At 33.7% G+C, this 21,632-nt stretch overlaps 1 protein-coding gene across 1 annotated transcript; it reads left to right on the top strand.

The window, feature by feature from the left end:
* Positions 1 to 21,086: 21,086 nt before the first annotated feature.
* Positions 21,087 to 21,380, top strand: LOC118486565 (lysine-rich arabinogalactan protein 19-like). The gene has a single exon (XM_035983102.1). The coding sequence runs from the start codon at positions 21,087 to 21,089 to the stop codon at positions 21,378 to 21,380; it is 294 nt and encodes a 97-aa protein (XP_035838995.1).
* The last annotated feature ends 252 nt before the right edge of the window (positions 21,381 to 21,632 follow it).

Here is a 21,632-nt window from a genome sequence, read left to right as displayed (position 1 = left end):
ACAATGCTTTAATCGCAATATTTGGCGAAAAGAAATGATAAATATAGAATTCTACCATTAGTAAAGTTTTATAAACTATGGAAAGTATAAAACACATGTGCACATGAAGTTAACCAAGTTAGTATGTAAAATGAAATAAATGCCATGTTTTAAAAGATAAGGGGGTTAAAATGAAAAATGTTATAAATAAAACACTTGACCAAAAGTTAGTCAGTGTTTGGTGATGGTGTGCGATCGAGAGAAAGGGGAGGGGAAGAACAAAAACCCTAATCAGCCTAATTCTTCAAATTGAGGGAGGAATTTGGCTCAAAACTAATGCATGAACCAAGATTCTTGACCACCCAAGTGTTCTTCACACCAAGTAAGTCGAATTTTATGTTTTGATGATGTTTGACAAAATGGGTTATGATGAACTCATGAAATTTCGGTTGAAATTAGCATGATTATTTGTTAATCCTATCATGTTAAGGTTTAAATTTTGGTTAGTTGAATGATTTAGAATGAAACCCATTGCATGAGAGTGAACATGATGATCACGATGATCTTGTAGATGATAAATTGTGATTTTGTGTTGTATGAAGTGTTGTACAATAGATTGTGATAGGTAAGCTTGACGTGGAATTGATGATTGTGAGACTTTGCTTGAATAAGATGATTCATGAGGTGAATGTAGGAAGAATATGCTTAGGACACTTGTACATTATGCTTAGAAAGTGGTACGCACGCCAAGTGTTTGATAAAATGACTAGGTGAAGCTAGAAAGTGAAATTGTATGCAAGTCGTGAGTTTACATGTATAGAAAGCGATTGTGATAAAAGTAGTAGTTTACTAACTGGAAATATATGCTTTAGATGGAACTCGTATACGAATTCGGGTTGAAAGTATATGTTGGTCAAATTTATGCATTAGGAGCTTGTACCTTGTGCTTGAATGGTGTAATGCTCACCTTGTATTAGATGTGCTTGAATCAAGGTAATTAAGAGCGAAGGTGTATGATATGTGAAAGTATATGTAAGCGTATGTGTATGCGAGTATGATTATGTGATCATGTGGTTGTAAGTACTCTAGCATCATAAGTACGAAATGTACATAGTGTCGTATGGTAGGTGCTAAATTAATATGTGTTTTATGCGTTAACATGATGGATTGCATGAGTCTAAAAGATGTGGTTTTGGATGTATGCTTTATGTTTATTAGACTTGACCATGAAAGTCAAATGTGAGTTACGCTTTTGATATGATCATTATATGTGAAATCGTGTACACTTACAAGGATGTGATTGCGGTAACATGAAAGCATTAGGGATCATGTGGACGTGGACTCAAGCACGAAAGACTAACGGGTCAAGAGGGGACAAGGAAGCCAATGCGAAAATGGACGCTCAAGGTAAGTGATTCCGTAATCACTTCTTAGTTATTTATGTAAAGTTATATGCAACTTAACTAGGTATGATAATTGAAGTCGAATAGGAACAAATGGTATGATATCGATGAAGTATTAAACGGATCTCAGCTTTGATCCGAGCAAGGTATGCGTGATTAAGAACCGTAACTAGGTAGTAGGATTGGTTACTTATGCAAGGTAGTGCTTTGTTGTTAATAATGGGGCAAAGTTGTCAAAAACGCCCTTGGTGGGGATTTCGGGTAAACGACCTTAAAAGTCATTTAGAAGTGAGCTATTCGATTAGAGTAATGTCTTGGTTTAGTATGAAAGCGAAGTATAGGGTTTTGTATGTTATAGACCTTTAATGTATAAATACCCATAACGGGTCGAATAATTCATAAGTGAATAATAGGCCAAGAGCGTGTAAGTCAAGAATTTCCTTAACTCGGATGTTGGGTTTTAGGTCCATATGATAAATGGTGAATTTACAAGCATGTAGAAAGAAACGGGGGGTTAAACGGGTAAACGGTTCAAAAGTTATGCGCGTTTTAGTGCGTACGGACGACGAAACGGAACTGCAGAAAACTGCAGTTTCTAGAGGGCGTCGCCGACGGGTATGAGGGCGTCGCCGACGGCTCCAGAAAGTGAACTTTTGTGCTGACGGTTAATTTCCTGTCTACGGGTTTTTGGGCTACGGGTAAATGCAAGGCCCGTCGCCGACGGCCCTAGGGGCGTCGGCGACGGCCTCCCCAAGTTCCAAAAGCTAAAATCTTGTTATTTAAGTTAATTTATGTATCGTAGGCTTCGGTTTGTCATCCGTGGTCTACGGCGGACCTTCCAAACATGTTTTTGATGGTTCCTTAGATGTTTATGAGCCATAAAGCTAAGTCTAAGACCCATGTAAATAATGTATGATTAGGTAAGAGGTACGCGTGATCTAGCACGTGTACATAAAGGTATGCATGTATGTAATGATGTAGGAAAGGTTTGTACGTATATAATGTGCATGTATGTATGTATAAAGATATGTACGAGTGTATGCATGTATGTAAAGATGTAGGAAAGGTACGTACGTATGTAGAAGTATATGTATGTATGTAATAAGTCATGTATGAGAGTATGCACGTATGCAAAATTGTAGAGAAGATATGTACGAATGTAGATGTGCATGTATGTATGTATGTAATTACGCATGTATGCATAATTTTGTCACGTTGAGGGTTAACGTTATTAATGGTGCACCTTGAGATTGAAAAGTAATGCAGGTACATTATTGAAGCCTCACCAGAAAATGGATACGCACGTGAAATGCTTAAAGTTTGAAAGATGACGAAATGTGAAGTGTACGCGAATGAATCTTGTTTATATAATGTGTACTAATGTTATGAATGTATGTGGTGAGTGCAGGTTATACGGATAACGGCGAATTCTCACAAGAATTAGAGATCGAAGACCGAGTCGCGAGATAGATTGTACGGGAATAATTAAGTATGTACTATTAGTAACATGACTTATATTTTATCTTTGTAAAAGATACATTTTAAACGAACTTTCAAGTAAGTCAAGACGTTTGTAATGAAAGAAATTTTATGGCACGAATTTCCGCTGCGACTTTTGATAAATACGAATTAGGGCGTAACATTTTATTGTTTATTTAGATATTGATTATTTAGTTTTTGACTTATCTAAGATTATTTACTTTTGACTTATCTAAGTATATAGTTAGTTATTAGTAAAAATTCTACTTATAATAAACAATTTCAAATAATGTCAGTGTGACAAACACCTTCTTATTCTTTAAAAGGATTTTTTTACTGTATGTTTAAAACATCTATTAAATAAATTATTATTTATATTATAATAATAAAAAAGGTAAAGAATAGGTTAATCTGATATTTGAAAACCGGTTTACTTCCATGCTTTGAATTTGAAAACCGGTTTACTTCCATGCTTTGAAAACACTTTTAATGTTATTAGACTCGTGTAATAAACAGGTTTAAGGATAGAATATCTTCATAATAATTTTGATGCAAGTCTATACTCACCGGATGTCTAAATGGATTATTTTTTAGGCTTGCCAAACCATTGATAATTAACAAAGGTCAGTGTTCCAGTGGCGTTACCAAGGAATATTGATTGAAAGAATGGTTTATGTAATGGAACTTGACTACAGCTCCTATCACTGGGTGATCAGGTTATTGAGGCACTCATATTACCCGGAAGTAATGCTAGCACTTGAACGTTTATCCCTAGATTTCGTTTAATACCGTCAGATAGAAGGATTTCGTTTATATTGAAAAGAGACAGTTTCCTCTCGCCCTAGATTTCCATGACGATAAATAAAAGTATAGGACAATTTCTACGTAAAGTTGGTTTGTTTCTAAAAGAATTGGTTTGTACACATTACCAACTGTGCATCATTTTTGGTAAAAAAAATTCACTTATGTAAATTTATGAAGAGAATATAAAATTAAAAAAATTTACCAATTTATATCGTTAAACCCGTGTAGTACACGGGTCTAATAATCTAGTTACATAATATACACATGTTCATCTAAATTCTATAAATATATAAAATATGAATTATTGATGTAAAAAACATATATGATTTATGTTTGTTCTATATATTTTGTAAAAAGAATGGAGATTTTAAATAATTTTATATATAGACAGAGAAATAAAGATGGCAATATTGTTGCTTGGATTTAAAGTAAGCATCTGCATAATATTAAGCATGTATATATATTTTTAAAGTACCACAAGGTGACAACAAATTGAATATTTGATTGCTTTATTTTTGGACACTTTGAAGTAACAAGAAATTGATGCTTTTTAGGTTTCTGCTCTTTCATATCATGTTATTAATCACTCATAAAAGACATCATTTATTGATCATGTGATATCAGGATTAATGCAAATTATTTAAATTTATCGAACTCATTCTAGCAACATTGGAATCGTTTTGTAGGGCCGGTAATTTTAGACATGTACATGAATACACGACACGAACATACACGAAGTTAACAGTATCGTGTATGACCTTAACAGGTAACAGATACTAAACAGGTAGACACGGAAATACCTGTTAATTTTCATGTCTAACAGGTAAAATACATGTTTACTGTTTAGTACCTGTTAATATATGTTAACAATTTTAATATAATAGAAATATAATTTAGTGTTACAATGTGATTTGAAAACCTGATTTTATCAATTATCTTTCTAGTTTCACTAACCCTCCCCGTTCCATTCCAATGAACTTTACATTGTTTTGAATGGATGTTATGAATTATTTAAACCTTTTGTGATGTCATTTTTGGATTTTGTTTCAAACTTGTTACAAATTATGCGTTTATGCATTATTTAAGCCTATTGTGATCTTTGGCAACTTTTGTTTCACTAAACAGGTTCCTAGATATGTAATTATTGAAACATTTGTAAACAGGTATTAAACAGGTAATTATCGTTATACCTGTTAAAATATTTCGTGTTCGTGTATGAAAAACTGGACACGAAACCTTATCGTGTCGTTTCGTGTATGGATTTCGTGTATCGTGTTCGTGTATTATCGTGTACAGGTATACACGATATGCCAGCCCTACCGTTTTGTCGAACTTTACGATCTTAGATTTAGGTTTTTGCTTTGAAAATTTAGCTTGTAGATTTTACATTTTTTTTATTTTCATATCATTGTGTCTTTAGTTTGGTATTGTGTTTTTTCGTCATTGTGTCTTTTTGACATTATATATTTATAGTATGATTATGTTGCTTCGATGGTCCATATTTTATAGTATGATTATGGTGTTGGTGGCTGATTGTATGCTTTTTTCTTTAATCGCATCCCCTTTGTGTGTTACAGTGATTGATTCTTTCTACTGTTATTGATGTTGACTGTAAGGTGACTTATATGGAATTACTCTAATGTAGACATGCTGAATTGTGTCATTCTCCTCTCATCCATATCAAACCACACCAAAAAAAACACATGTTAGTGTTTTAATTCGTGTATTCATTATATCTTAACCTCTTTGTATTGACAAAATGAAACAATGTGAGATTTATCTAAAGTGTCATAACCCCCCCCCCCCCCAGGACCCATCATAATCGATAATGCTTGCCCTACCATTATAAAACAAAATAAGCGGCTTTGATGCAATTTGTAACATCTGACCTCTCATACCGACCAATATTGTTATATTTGCATAAAGACTTACAACTTTCTTTTTGTTGCGTTCTAGTGATCTAGAGGTGCAAAAAAATGGATGTTGGTCAAACTGAATTTCAGATTGAGCCAAAGAAGTTAAAAATTGATCGGCCCAGACCTATGCGAATTAGAACCTAGTTTATTAAGGAGGGAACCAGTTTGGTATAGAAAATGGTTTTAATCCAATTTTGTCCGGTTTGACTGATTTAGCATATATTCTCAAAACAATTTCAAACTGGCAGATCAGATCAGACTGGGAATGGTTTCGGTGCCAAAATTGTTTACGAGATTCCAAAAGGTTCACCTATCATCGGATTACTTACACCCAAGCACACTTCATTATGACATTCTCCTCTCATCTACAACATATACGCCAAAACATGTGGTGGTATTTAAGACATGGTTACCCTTATGTCTCGATATATCTTTTATGTACATAACAAGATGATGTGAGATTTGTCCCACCGAATATGCTAATTCAACACAACAAAAATTATACTCACCGGATGTGCTCAACATGTTTAAAGTATCAGGCCTGCCAATCACATGTTACTGTTAAAAGTTGGTGTGTCGAGAATGCTATTACGTAACATTGACCAACAAAAAAAAGTTTGTGCACTGGATCAAGGTTACAGGTAAAAAGATTGTATAACCGTGTAATAGAATTAATTCTAGGTATAAAAAACCAGTATTATAAATTACATATATATAGTGGTTATCCTCTATGATTTCAGATTCAGACCACGCAACATTCTACCTTATTTTTTGAAACAGTACTTGTCTTTGTATTCCTACAATTTAAAATTTTCATGTATTTTATGTTTCTTCCACCAATACTAAAGCTTATTCGTCAAAAAAGCAAAACATAATTGATTGATCTTACTTACATGGTTTTTCGAATCAGATGAATTATACGCCATATGAATGAGATATCTAAATTTTATAGTCTTTTGTGATAAATATTATAAACGTAGAACATTGAATCTATATATATTAATAAATGAGATGATTTGGGCTATGTGCCTTGAATGGTGGAGCCATTTTGCTGATGTGGCATACATTGGTTGAGTAGAAGGTGATTTGGGAGGAATTCATCTAATTCTATATAAGTAAACCAAGCTTCACATAACACAAACCAAAAAAAGTGGGACGCGGATCCGAAAATTTTCGGGTCGGATGTACCCGATTTTTGACCCGCCTATAAAAACAATCTAATTAACCTAAATTCTCTCATATGCCTCATTTTTTGTGTGCAACCTAGGAAACCCTAACCTGGCTTCTACCGCCACAGATTCTTCCATAGAATTCTTCCTCATTCAATCACTCTATTGGAGAAATCAGTCTTCTACGACGACTTACTGTGAGCATCTCTCGTTCTTCGATAGAATTCTTACTCATAGAGTTTCTTTGAATTGTAGGTGATGTATGTTCTTTATCCAGAATTTTTTTTTAATTTTTTTGGTATGAACAAACAAATCGTAAGATGTATTGGGTTTCTTGAATCCTTTGATAAAATCTCTCTAAATTACTATATTGTCTATTGATTTTGTTTATTATTGTCGATTTTTAATTTTAGGGTTTTCGAAATCTCTACTAATGAAATCTACAACTAAGGTATTACATATCTCCCACAGTTAAACTATGATTTCTCTTTATTTATCAGTTTAGGGTTCTACTTTATCTTATTCAGATTTAGTTATATATTCTATTAACTCTTTATTTTTCAGATTTGAGTTCTCTTTGTATTCATGCTCGCGATTACAAAAATAGTTAGGTTATGCATATTTCATGTTGTTGTTACTAAAGAGATGTTAAATCACGTTTTATTGCAGTTATTATTGACGTTTTTGTGTGATATAGTTTTGATTATTTCTGCGAGTAAGACGTTTTTGTGTGATATAGTTATGAGTATATTAAGCTCATTGGTTTTGAATTTAAGTTTGAATAATATTTAACTATTTAAGTAAATTGTTTGACTGATTATTTCAAAATTGAATTTTTGAAATTTATATCAATTATGGATACTTATCAAAGTTGTCTAAATTGTAACGTATTTCCAAATTTATCAAGATAACTTATATTAAAGTTTTAATTGCTTCCAAATTTTGTGTTAGTTTCCATAATTTTCAACAATCAATTATTTTTCAAGTTTCTCAGAATTTGGAAAGATATATAGCATCTGTTTTAAATAGTTATATTATTCTTAGGATGATATGAGGAGGCAGGAGGCTGATGAAGAATCATCTAAGAAAGAGAAGTTATGAGTTCAACTGTTCAAAATTGGGATGACGAGTTTTATGTCAAAGTCAACAAAGATTTTCAACTTGATTGGTAAGCCCCATATCCTTTCTGAAATGTACTCATTGTGCTTTATATTCGTATTTTTGATTTTATGCAGTGATTTTACTTTTTCTGCTTTCACCCCGAGTTTCTCAAAAGCTTTCGAGGTAAAGAGAGTCATTATGTTGGATGCATCAAATCAGGATAAGTAGTTTCTGAAGTGTAAGTTCCTTTAATTTAGTCATTATGTTTTTTTCCTGCAGTGCATCTTGAAGGCGTATGATCATGAAGATACATTTGTTGGTTCATGGATGATGGGTATACAGGCGAATTATATAGATTACAATCATTTGTGCATGTGCCTTGGAGACATTGATGATGGATTTGATAAATTTATATCAACTATGACTGATGTGAAGGAAAGAGATCCAGCAGGAGGATCTCATGGTTCATTTCATGGCAACCCTATAGTGATACGCAGGTCTACACTCTGACCAACAATTTGGTTCAGTTTTCACATCTTATTAGTATGTTTCTTTAATAGTAATTTATTCAATCAAGAATCTATAAAAGATCTAAGGTAAAACTACATGATGAAGGTTAAATATTGTTTGTTTATGTTGTCGATCTTCAATTTATTCAAGAAAGTTAAGTTTTTATGTTGAAGAGAGTTTCGGCAGTTGCTAATGTTTGTTGTTCTTCTTATTTTTTTTGTAGATCATTAGACATATAGAAAAGGTATGTAAACAATATTAGATTGTTTGTTTTTGATGATGATTTGCATTATCCAATTCGAATCATATGAAAGGATCTTTTGTTGATGTCTTGATTGTCTTATGATGTTACTTATATTGTTTTGTTAGAAATATAATAATTTTTGATGATTTTCTGTTTTTTTTTTTTGTTTGTTTTGATGATGATTTTGCATTACCCGATTCGAATCATATGAAAGGATCTTTTGTTGATGTCTTGATTGTGTTATCATGTTACTGATATTTTTGTTTACAGTCTTTTAGTTTGTTGTTAATGATGATTTACAGTGTTTTGATATTTTTTCATCCGGTATAATGTTTTGTTTCCGGTATAATGTTCTGCTTCATCTTTTATACTCATCCCTTATAATGTTAGGTTTCATTATTTATGCTCGGTTTTTTTTACAGTCTTTTGTTGTTAGTAATAAATTTTAGGGGAATTGGCCTGTAATAATCTCACCTAGACCTTATTGGCCATTAATAATACCACCTCAGAATATTCCCCCAACAATCCCACCTTTCACCTATTTTTCCTACAATGGTCCCCCGTTAAAAAAACTTAACGGAGTTAAGCTTTTTTTCCAAATTACAAACAGATTTTTAGGGCTTTTTATTAGAACGACAATACGAGTCCATTGATGTAAAACTTGCCTCGAAGCGGTGCTCCAAACGATGAAAACAACGCTTCAATTCGGGTGTTTAAATTTCCAATTAACCAAAATCAAGTCACTTGGAGCACCATTTCGGAATAAGTTATACATCAATGGACTCGTATCATCGTTCTGATCAAAAGCCCTAAAAAATCTGTTTGTAATTTGGAAAAAAGTTTAACTCCGTTAAGTTTTTTAACGGGGGACCATTGTAGGAAAAATATGTGAAAGGTGGGACTGGTGGGGGAATATTCTGAGGTGGGATTATTAATGGCCAATAAGGTCTAGGTGAGATTATTACAGGCCAATTCCCCTAAAAGTAAATAGTTTTTAAATTTTTTTGAAATTGTTCCTTTTTATTTTTGGTTTTTGAAGTTTCTCCCGTCACTATATTAAGTTTGTTTCTATAAATACTTTACCGTTTTATTTTTTTTAAAAACCTTCATATTTAATTTTCAGATATGGATCAGATTAACAACAGTCCTTCATTTTTAAAGCTTATTGAGGAAGATGACCCAATATTTTTGGTACGTTTATTGGTTTTCTAATTACTAATCATATTTTAAGTAAACTGATGTTTGTCTTTTTTTTATTTTGTTTTAAACTCATAGCAAATACCTAATGACTTTGCTTCAATGATGTGAGGAAACCAACCACCTTACAAAGAATCTGTTAAGATTGTTGATGGCAACAATTTATGGTTTGTAAGACTTAAAAAAACTGATTTGGGCCTTGTTCTTGCTGATGGCTTCACCAAAGTTGTTCGGGATAGTTGTATAAGAAAAAAATGGCTATCTTATGTTTCAATCCTTTGGACCATCATCATTCTTTCTATCGGTGTTTAAATCATTTGTTCATCAAAACTGCTTTATATCCAAAATCACACCTGACGAAGATGTTATTGTAAGTAGTATATATTATACAATCAGTATGTTGAATAATGTTTTCTTTCTGTATATTGGTTTTTAAATTTTTAATTATCACTACCTTTGTAGGTCATGGCTGATGAATTTTGGAGGCAATTTTATGGAAAAAATTTCAAAGGTGGTCAATCAACTCTTTATTTAGGAGATAGATTTTGGAACATTAAGATGGACGGATTAACTAACAGCTGTGTTTTTACTCATGAATGTTCTGAGATGGTAAACGATCTTGCCTTAGACAGGCGATCTACCTTTGTCTTTGCAATAGCTGGATATAAAACAGATGTTACAATTTATTGTAAACGATTTCCCTTAATCCCTAATACAGTAATCAATTTTTTTTTCAAATCTCTGAAATCCAGGCGTTTCTTTAATCAATTGTTTGTTAAAACAGATGTTACAATTTTTTACTCTAATATTTGTTCGCTGAATCTAAATATTTCAGTGGAAGAAGAGAATAAGGAGGTTGAAGTGGACGTGTTGAAAGATGAAATAGAGATCCAAGTAGATCTGTGAATCTCTTTTTGTGATGTTTTATTTTTTTTTTATTTTTGTTTATTACTGTTTAATTTCAATTGTACAGTAGTGTTTGATGGTGCTTTTGGTTATGACCGGTTTTAAAAGGATGGTTTGCCTTTCAATGAATTAGTTAGTTAAGGTTTATGGATCTAATTACTAAGTATTTAATTACTATTTTTTTTGCCTTCTTTGTTTATGATTTAAAGCAGATTCGGTTTTATATGGGCAGGAAAATTTTCAGGTCAACCTCTACAATTACTCGATTGAAACCCTGGGTATGAAAATCCTTCTACTTCTTTTGCTAATTTGTTAATCCGTTTTTTATTGTGCTTATTTTTTGGTTGATGGTGTTATGCGTTACTGATTATAGACTGCTATGGATTTCTGGTGCTCCTTTGTCTCCCCCAAAGTGTTCACCTGTTGATTCATTCACCATGAAAACACCATTGGGTAAGTTACTATCCCCCTGTTAATTAAGAATCATTAATGTTTGTTTTCTAATATCTCCTTTGATTCTTTCATCTTTGTGATTTCGTTGCTGATTTATATATTCTCCGACTAAACTCAATTATGATTTTGGCGCACTTCAAATTTGTCATCGGATAATGGTCATAGTCTCTCTCTCTGGTATTTCTTATTCTTTTTTCAATATTTCTTTGCTATTTTAGTATTTTGTTTCATGATACTTTTGGTAAATTGCAAGAGATCATTAATATTAATGATCTAATAACGGAATTTGATGCCATTGTTTATGGGTTCGTACTGGTGGTGGGGTCGGGGCGGACATACCCTATGTCAAGGGGTAGCCCGCGTTGCCCCTTGGCTCGGCCGCGATAGTGTAAATTTTTTTTTGTGTTTTTCGGATTTTGTTGCCCTTTAATAAATATTATGTTACCCCTTTTGAAAGCCAAAAAAAATTATACTACCCAACTAATTACCCAATACTTATAAAGCCCAATTATCGTAGCCCAAGTCCCAACCCCATACCCAATAATCCAATTGAACAATGAAAAAGCCCAAAAAGAAAGAAGAAGTAGCGTAGCAGGAGTAGGACCGAAAAAAAAGAAGTAGCGCACAGGAGCCACTCCAGTCCATCATCGTCCATTCGTCCGCCCTTTGCCGCCGCTGTTCCAACAGCGCACAGGAGGCACTCCGATTTCTTAAAAAGCCCAAGAGGTTTCCCTTGCCCGACCGGAGACACACGATGGGGTTCTCATCATAGAACCATCATAAGTTTGTTGAAATTATTTCCGGAAGTTGTTGAGGTACTTACTTTTATTAAACAAGATGGAGAGACCTTTCAACAACGATCCAATGCGTCAGGTATTCTATCATATTTTGAGAGTCTTGAATTTGTGTTTTACATACACTTGTTGAATGATATCTTAGGCCTCACAAATGCTCTATCAAAACATCTTCAAAAAAAGAGTCAAGACTTGTTAGAAGCATCTCATTTGATAAGCGGGACAAAACGAGCTTTGAATCATTTAAGACAAAAAGGGTTTGAAAAGATGTTGGCAAACGTAACATCTTTTTGTGAAAAAACAACATTAAGATGTTAGATATGGCGGAAAGTTATGGTAATCAAAGAAACCGAAAGTATGTCATTACTAACCGACATCATTTTGAAGTTGAGGTTTTTAATACGGTTTTGGATATGCAACTTCAAGAACTTGGAAGCCGATTTAGTGAGGTCTCAACTAGTTTGATAGAAAATATGTCGGGTTTAAATCCTTGTAATTCGTTTGCTAAATTTGACATATCAAAGATAGTGAAGTTTTCTGAAATGTATCTGAATGACTTTAATAAAGAAGAAAGGGGTTCTTGCGGGTGATCTTTCAACATTTTATCACACTTTAAAGAGGGGTTCTTGCTCGTGTAATGGTGGAAACCGGAAAAATGAAACTTTTCCTTTGGTTTATCGAACATTGAAGCTAGCACTGGTTTTACCGGTTGCAACCGCAACCGTTGAAAGATGTTTTTCTAAAATGAAGCTTATCAAGACGGATTTACGCAATCGGATAGGTGATGAGTATTTGAACAACGCTCTAATTTGTGCGGTTGAAAAAGAAAGTTTTTGTAAAGTAAAAGAAGAGGATGTCATGGCCCGGTTTCAAGCTTTCAAAAAACCGAAGAGGAGAACTCATTTAGGTACATGTTTAAATTTATTTATTACCGCGCTACTATCGTTGTTTCGTTTACATTGTAAGAAGTACGTTAAAATTTTTTTTGAAACGTTTCCCTTAAGTAATTTTCTAGATCCACAACTGTGGTGGGGTGATGTGATTTTTTGGCTCACAGGTGATTTGTGCTTTTCTATTGTGGTTAGTGTGCTAATGTTAAGGAAAATATGGTATCTTTTTCATATTTCTCTTTCATATAATTAAGGTTTCATAGTGTAAAGCCAATATATACCTTCACATTTATACTTTATTAATTATAAGTATTGCAGGTTACATCTTTTTCGTTATATGTTAATCATCATTGATGAATCATATGGTTTAATCAATGTGTAGAAGCTTGATTAATGTTCCAACAAACTTTTTTTAGATATATATTCTGAGTGTCCTGTTTTTATAATGCATATGAAACTACTTAATAAACTAAGGTAGAAGTGTTGCTTCCACATAAAATATAAAAGAAGGATTTTGGAGAAATACCATTGCTTTTATCCATTTTGGTTTAAAGTTGCTAAAATTGATAATGATTTGTGTTTGATATGTAGGAATGAATTTTGAGGAGGGTAGCATGCGTGAAATTGGATCAGTGAATTGTGTTCACATGCGTTCTAAATAGCACATACTTCTCACATTGGTAACAACTTAAACTTATGAGTAAAAGAGTAGAATTGTCATTTTTTTTAAGAAGACAGTGATCTTATGAAGCTTTTTTTTTTTTTTTTTTTTTTCATTTAACGGTTGCAATTTTCAAGACAAGAGTAAGCTCATAGAAGATATCATGGAACCTTCTCAATGTTTTAGGTTGGTAAAGCATGCTTTCACTTACAACCTGTTCATGTTTTTTACTAAGACCAGATTCATGTTTTATATATAAAAACAATATGATTTATTGGTCCCTGAGGGTATATGACTATGAGGAGTCAAACTTCCCTCTAAAGTTTGTGTACATTTGACAATGGTAATAGAAGTGTTAATGTTGAAATGATTGTTCTTATGTGAATGATAAATTGTTTTGTTTTTCATACGGTAAATAAATTCTTTCATCATGTATATATATCTCTAACCACATATACATATACCACATTGTTATATGATTTTCAATAGAAACTAACCATGAAATTTGTTGTATATAAAAGTAAGTGACTATAGAAACGCCACTGATGGTGTATTGTTTTAACAAGAGTGTAAGAAGATTCATTTGTTGGTTGTCATTTGTTTATTTTTAACATTATATGCAGATTCATTTGTTGGTTCTCAAATATGTGAAGACTCAAGCCATTCATGCCTAAGGAGAAATCTATAGTTGAGCTAAAATCGTTAATTGAAGCAAGTTTGTCAAACAAGGTACTCTTACTTGAGTTTTGATATATATTTGGTTTCATATATTCTGTTTGTGATGTGCTACCTCTTATTTTTTTTACCTTTGCTCACATTTTTTGTAATCTTTCTTTTTCTTGCTTTCTCAAAATCCCATATAATCTTCCTCTTTCTTGCTTTCTCAAAATCCCAGCTTTGTTTGAAGTAGAGAAGTCTATGGCGTGTTGTGTGGTGTTGTGTTGTGTTGCATATAGATTGAAGTAGAGCCTGTATGGAATAATTTTTCATGGAGTTGGACAAAGCAACCAAGCACGGTGGCTGAGATAGGAGAATTGGTTCAAATAACAAACAAGGAGCAACAGGTTGTTTTGTGTTCGGAGAGGATAGGTGGTTTGTGGTCGATAGATGAGACGAGTGGGGTTTCAGTTAAAAGTGTAAAAAGCTGGGAAGAAGTTGTAAGGTTTATGACTGGAACAAGTGTGTTCCTAAGAAAGTTTCAGTTTTCGCATGCCGAGCAAATCTGGAAAGTTTTCGGGTTATAATCGGAACCTATATTTTTAGATCTCAATTACCATTAAATATTTTCCTTATATTTTATTTTATCTCTACTACGGTTAGACTTATTTTGAATTTCAGAATGATGATTTATTTATTATTTTAGTAGTTAATTACCATTTAATACTTTCCGTATTTTAAATTTTATGTTTATTACGGTTTGACTCAATTCGAATTTCAAAAATGTAAATTACATTTTATTTTAGTAGTTAATTGGCATTCAATACTTTCCGAATTGACTATATTTTATGTTTATTACGGTTTGACTAAATTCAAATATCAAAGTTATAATTTTATATTTTGTATTGGTTTAACATGTGATGATGAGATTCGATTGTTGTGAAGAATGAATATAATAATGCTTAATGTCTTATGGAATATTAATATTTTTTTTATTTTTAGTTTAATGATATTACGATACTTTTTTCCTAAACATATGTTAACATCTAATTCTTAATTGTTGCATACGTTTACAAAATATTTTCATTATAATTCAGATACATTAATACCTATAGTATAGATACAAAATACATGACAAGTTTGTGTATAACATTGTAAGACCCATATTAAATAAACGAAAATTGTTTTATAAAAGATGCATTACATATTACTAATACCAAAATGTATAAGTATAATTCAAAGTTATTTAAAGTTTCACGAGTTCTTAAACGAAGGTCACTACTTAATCGCCAATTTGCTCCCCAGCTCTAACTCCATCCATATTGTATGTTAACTGAAAAGGTATTTTTGTAATTTCAAGTTAACATACAAGATCCAATTACCATTAAGTTATACTTGAAACCAAACGATTAAGTTATACTTATCTTGCTTTTGTATGTTTTATGGCTCTTTACAACTAGGAAAACTTTAAGAAACCGAATTAAAAATTTGTGGTAGAGATAAGGGAAAGAGGATACTTTAGAGGTTAAAAATGTTATTTATATACTTTTATTTATTGTAAAATAAATTTTCCTACCCGGAAAGTTTCCGGGTTATAACCTAGTATATATATATATATAGGGAATGATATACTAAAATGGAGATTTTGGCTAAGTAGCCTAAGAAGGATTGTAATGATGCCATGTGACACTCCATAAATAGGAAGAAAGTGCATTTTAGTCCTTATAAATAGGAGTGTGAAAATAACATGTGACACCCCTTTTGTTTTCTAAAAAATACAACAAAAAAATCCAGTACAAAAAATTAGCACAAAAATCCAGTACAAAAAAATATAACACAAAAAATGCAGTACAAAAAAATATAGCACAAAAATCTAGTAAAAAAAATATAGCACGAAAAAAATCCAGCACAAAAAAATTGAGAAAAAAAATTAAGACAAAAAATTAGCACAAAAATATAGTTCAAAAATCCAGCACAAAAATGTTATACGACATAAGAATACAACACATTTTTTGGGTTTTTATAGTCGTCATATTTTATATAGCAATATGGTATTTAAATTAAAGATAAAAAACGCTTGATTTTATGGTGATTTATGGTGAAATTTTTATGAAAAAATAATGTCGTATAAAAAGTTATGAACGTTTAAAAAATGATGGTGAAATATGCATGTGCCTTGCATGTGGAGAGAGAAAGTCAATAAATAGTAATTTCCCAAAATACCCTTACGCTTCTTTTTTTTTCTACATTTTCATCTTAACCATTTACACTAAGCTCCGCCATTAAACCGACCGTTTTTTCTTACAAACGAAGTGTACCAAACCAATAAACAGAAAGCGTGGGTAAGAGAATCAAAACAAAAGACAAGACATAAAGTTTAGAATGGAAATACGGCAAATGAAGCAAAATGTATATCTTAAGTTTCTCATGTTAAAATAATTTATCACCAATAAAGCTAGAAAATAATCATCCCTTGGATCACTTACCATCGAATTGTTGATAAGTCATTTATAGTTAACATTGGAGAAACATTTGAGTCCTTTTTTTAGCCGATCAATCTCACAAGTCTTCATTTTTATGCCAATTATGTCTTCAAATATTAACAACAATTTTGTCTAATTATCAAACGATTTTATAAAAAGTGTTACATGGATAATTACTACTTTTGCGATCATTTGTTTCTTTATATAGTCGTGATGCTTCAACTTATCCATACTTTGCGAATGATTGATTTCTTTGTTTGACTTATTCATACTTTACATGTGTTGCACCCTATTTGATTCATACTTTACAAGTGTTGCACTTTACATGATCCACTACTTACATGTGTTGTACTATACTTGATAATGGGGTGTTTGTTTTTCTTCAAACATATTTAAGGGGGCTGATGTCTGCAGGCGCGCAGACGTTACCCATGAAGACTGTTTTTTTTTTCTTTAACAGATCTGAACTCAGCTTTTTTCATCTTAAAAAATAAGCTATGGACCCCTTACTTAAAACATCTTCACACTCTTTTCTCCCTCAAACATCAGCCCCTCCCACCGCCGCTCCTCCTCCTTCTCCGACCCCTCTTCTCCTCCGGCGCCACCTCCTCCTCCGGCGACCTACCCCTTCTCCGACCTCCCCCCTCTCCGGCAACCTACCTCTTTCTCCGGCGACTCCCTCCTCCTCTGGTGACAGCTCTTTCTCCGACCTCCCTCTTCTCCTCCGCTGAATCGAAGCGGAATGTGAATGTTTCGTCATTTTTGATGTGCTTCAAACCGTATCAACTTATAAAACAAACAGTCTTATATTTTCAGCTTGCAGATCTTTAGACCACATCTTCAGTTGCAGACATAAAAACAGATGAAATCAGCTTGCAGACAATTTATGTCTGCAAAAAAAACAGCAACTAAATTGTTAAATGTAAATATATATTGATTACAATGTTTTTTTTTAAAATGTTATGCGATTGATTAGAAAATGATTAACTACATGATTAATGTGTTGTATAAAAATGAATATGTAGTAAAGCACAAATAATATAATTTTAATATAAGTAACAACAAATTAGTAGAGTTATGGCATTTCAAATTCTAACAAAGTTTTAAAATAGTACAAGAAAACCTCATTTTCACTCAATTCAGTTGGACAGAAATTGCATTTTTAAATAATGGTGTAAGAGATCACGTTGTTAATCCAACATTTGTGACTTAGTGGTAGGAGGTTTGGTTTTTCAGTGGAGACCTAAATTCGATTATCACTTGTGTCCTTTTTGTGGATTATGGCAATAAAGGATTTGAGCTAAGCCTTGTGCAAGGTTCTTACTTCGAATCCCGATCCCACTCGGTTTTCGTCTCACGTGTGTACGTCAGAGAGTTCTACTCTTGTGGTGGCACAAAGATTGTCGAAGTCAACGTGAACCTTGGTTAAAACAATATAGTCTGGCTGGAGTGAAACAACGAGGCTCTCTGATTTAGAGAGTGCGATAATCTAAACACAAGAAAATCGCCGTAAAATAGATCACATTATAATTATAACTCCGCGCAATAATTAATATTGTATGATTCGAATGCTTTAATTATTAAATGTCGAAAAAAAATTTATAATTGAGAATTTAATCACAAATATATAATAAATATTTATGTGTTTTTTTAATGTCGTCTGGAAAAGGTTAAGTATAAAGACAAAACCCCCACTTCAACACTTGTTGCAAATTGCAATCTAAATAATCCGTGATGAATGAGATATTGTCGGAAGCAGGTTTTACCCCGTTTAAGGATGGTACGATGATCATGATTTTGATTTCGTGATTATCCACTCATTTCAAGGTCTATGACAAGACACGTGCTTCCACTTGCTTGATTTTACTTTTCTTTACTTGAAGCCCCATGATACATACTAAAAAGAATGCTATATTTATTTGAGTTATAAATTACAAGATTCGATGGTCCAAGTTGGGCATAATGGGTTACGGGTGATGTTTTTTTTTAAACAGAAAATTTTTTGGTAATCATACCAACATTTATACATTTATGATATTAATATTCTTTTGTTCTAACACTATGTGATTAATCTTATATGTTTATATGGTTCTTACAGGTCACAACTCTTATTTAAAATGATTTTGTATGGAATCCTATGTTTTTATGAGTTATATACATTGTTAAATAATAGATATGGTTACTTTACTATATATTTATTGACTAAGTTATGATTCTATTAGTTATGAGTACGAAGCTACAAGAACGTAATAATGACACTAGGCACGCGATGATATAAACGTGACTATGTTTTATGTGGGAAATAGTTTTATTAATATAAACAAGTGTGAGATGAATTGCATTAGGGTGAGAGGGGCACTTCTCTCTTAGGGGAGTCCCCTCTCTTACACACACCCAATCAGCACGTGTCACATTAACTCCCCTCTTAAGTTCCCATTTTGCAGTCAAACGTTGGCATCACTCCACTCACACAATTATTTTTTTTATAAAAAAAGAAGAAAAAATATGATTGGTGGAAAAATAGTGGACCCACATTAACAACCAATCCCCTTCTCTCTCTTCTCTCTCTCTTCTCTCTCTCATGCGGTAACCTCTCACCGATCCCCCACCCCGCTTCCCTCCCCGCGTTGATGGCGGTGGTGTTCCCGCTCGGGGACTACACTCACCGCATGGGGTCACCGCATGTGCCCGTGCACCCTTAGTTATCACTATCCAGTAAAATTTTAGGGTATAAGGAGTGGTTAGACACTTGAGAGTGGCAAACTAAAAATCAACCAATGAGATTGTGTCATGTCAAAGTGGTAAACTATGCTCAAAAGTGTTGGCAATGGTTAGACACTTGGTGAAGTGGTAAACTATTTAAAAAAAGTGTGATTGGTTGAGATTGCAATGGACCCCACCCCACACTACCCTCTCTCTTCATACCCTCCCTTCACCACTTCGGCAAGCCTACACCGATTTGGCAATGAAACGAGCGGCAAAGGGGTCGGTGGCAGTGTTGCCGCGCGGCGAAACCCTTTGCACTCCCCTTTGCCGCACCACTCCGGATACCCTTAATACTCGATAAATTAATGAACTCAATAAAATTAATAATTTGTCAAGTCCCAACTTCGAACCAGTACAAAATTGGACCCCAATCGATAAAATAATAAATTAATAACTTTTTTGAAATCCAAATGTATATATTGGTTCCAACGAAACTATAAATTAATAATTACTAAAAGATTCCAAATTATAAGATTGTATATTTGTATAGTAAAAAATGAATCTATAGTAACTTGTTTTTTTGTTGTACTTCAAATCTATATCGAGTTCATCATATAATCTGCTCATTGCACTTAGACTGTTGGATGTGGTTCGGGAAAGCAAAGCGGGAGGACAACATGATGGGGGACTCTGACGGAGAACACCACCCCCCGTCATAAGACAGGGTCAATCGGGGAGTATCTCCCATCAAACCCGAGGTTTATTGTTTTTTATATGTTTCTTTTATTAATCTTTTTTTTTTGTGTTGTAGGTTGAACTTTGAAGGTGAAGAAGGAGGTAAATGGTGAATGTTATTTTATAACTTTTTAAACACTCAAGTTTCCTTTAGTTTTAAATAACGCTCTTAGAATTTGGTTTTAATTTAAAAGGTTATTGGATTTTATCACCCCTAACTATTGGCTATTAGCTGTTGCCACCCCCAACTATCATTTTAACGTCTGCTGGTGTGCGTATAGCGTGATATGATTTTTATTAATATTTTAAGTCCGTTTTACGCATTAGTCAAGTTTTAAATTTATAAAACACGATATTATACTAACACTAAACACACACTTGGGCAAGTGCACCCATTGCGAGCGTAGTATAGTGTTGGTAAGATACCGAGGTCGTCCAAGGACACAAGAGCTTTTAATATCGGTTTAGTGTCAACGTCTAATCGATCTAAATTTTTGAAAAGAGTTTTTAAACATGAAAATAAATCTAAAAAAAAGTTAAAAGATAAATAAAAACAAATAAACAAAATAGAATCATTTGGATCCAACTCATTTTTAATGTATCCTTTAATGATTTTCGCACTTTCGGACTTTTTAAGAGATTATCTTAGTTATAGTAGTAGGCCCCTCTTTTGAAGGTGACGTTACCCTCAACCCAGTGGTTTGAGTCAGCAGGGATACAATCCCAAAGGGTCGGAATATGGAAAGACAATTAAGGTAGTGTTTGGTATGCAGGAATGAGAGGTGGAATGGAATGGATGATTATGAGGGAATGAAGAAAAGGGTGTTTGGTTGGTCAATGGAATGGAATCACCCATTCCAAAATGCATTCCATTCCCTCAAAATCATTCCTTCCACCCCCCATGTTTTTTTTCCATTCCATCCCCTCTTGCACCATTCATCAACAACACCACAACCCACCACCTTCGCACAACCCACCACCACCACCCACACTGACGCCATGCCGCCACCTTCCACCACCTCACCCGACAGCCACCGCCGCGCCACCTACTCGCCACCGTTATCACCCACAGTTGCGACCAACCGCCAACGACACTCGTCGCCGCCGCCCACCACCATCGTCGACGCCACCACCACCGCACCACCAACCGTTGCGCACCACCAACTGCCACCTCTGCTGCCCCACCACCAACGGCCACCCTGCACCACCACCACTCGTCGTCGACACCTCACCGCCACTCGCTGCCACCACCACCACCCATCGCCGTCGCCGACACCCCACCGCCACCTATAACCACCCACAATCACTCCGACCACCGCCACCACCACCACCACTCACAGCTGATTTTATTACTTTGTTTTTCTTGCCTACCGAACAATACACAATAATAACTCATTTCATTCACACATGGTAACCAAACAAGACATAGAATGGTAATGATCCATTGCATTCCCTCGTCCATTCCATTACCTCGTTCATTCCATTCCTTCGTCTATTCCATTACCTCATACCAAACAGACCCTAAGTAAGTTATTAATGCGAAAA

Source organism: Helianthus annuus, chromosome 14 (genome assembly GCF_002127325.2).
Source record: "Helianthus annuus cultivar XRQ/B chromosome 14, HanXRQr2.0-SUNRISE, whole genome shotgun sequence".
NCBI classification, from domain to species: domain Eukaryota; kingdom Viridiplantae; phylum Streptophyta; class Magnoliopsida; order Asterales; family Asteraceae; genus Helianthus; species Helianthus annuus.
The sequence above is the reverse complement of the archived record's forward strand: the minus strand, read 5'-3'. Positions and strand labels throughout refer to the sequence as shown.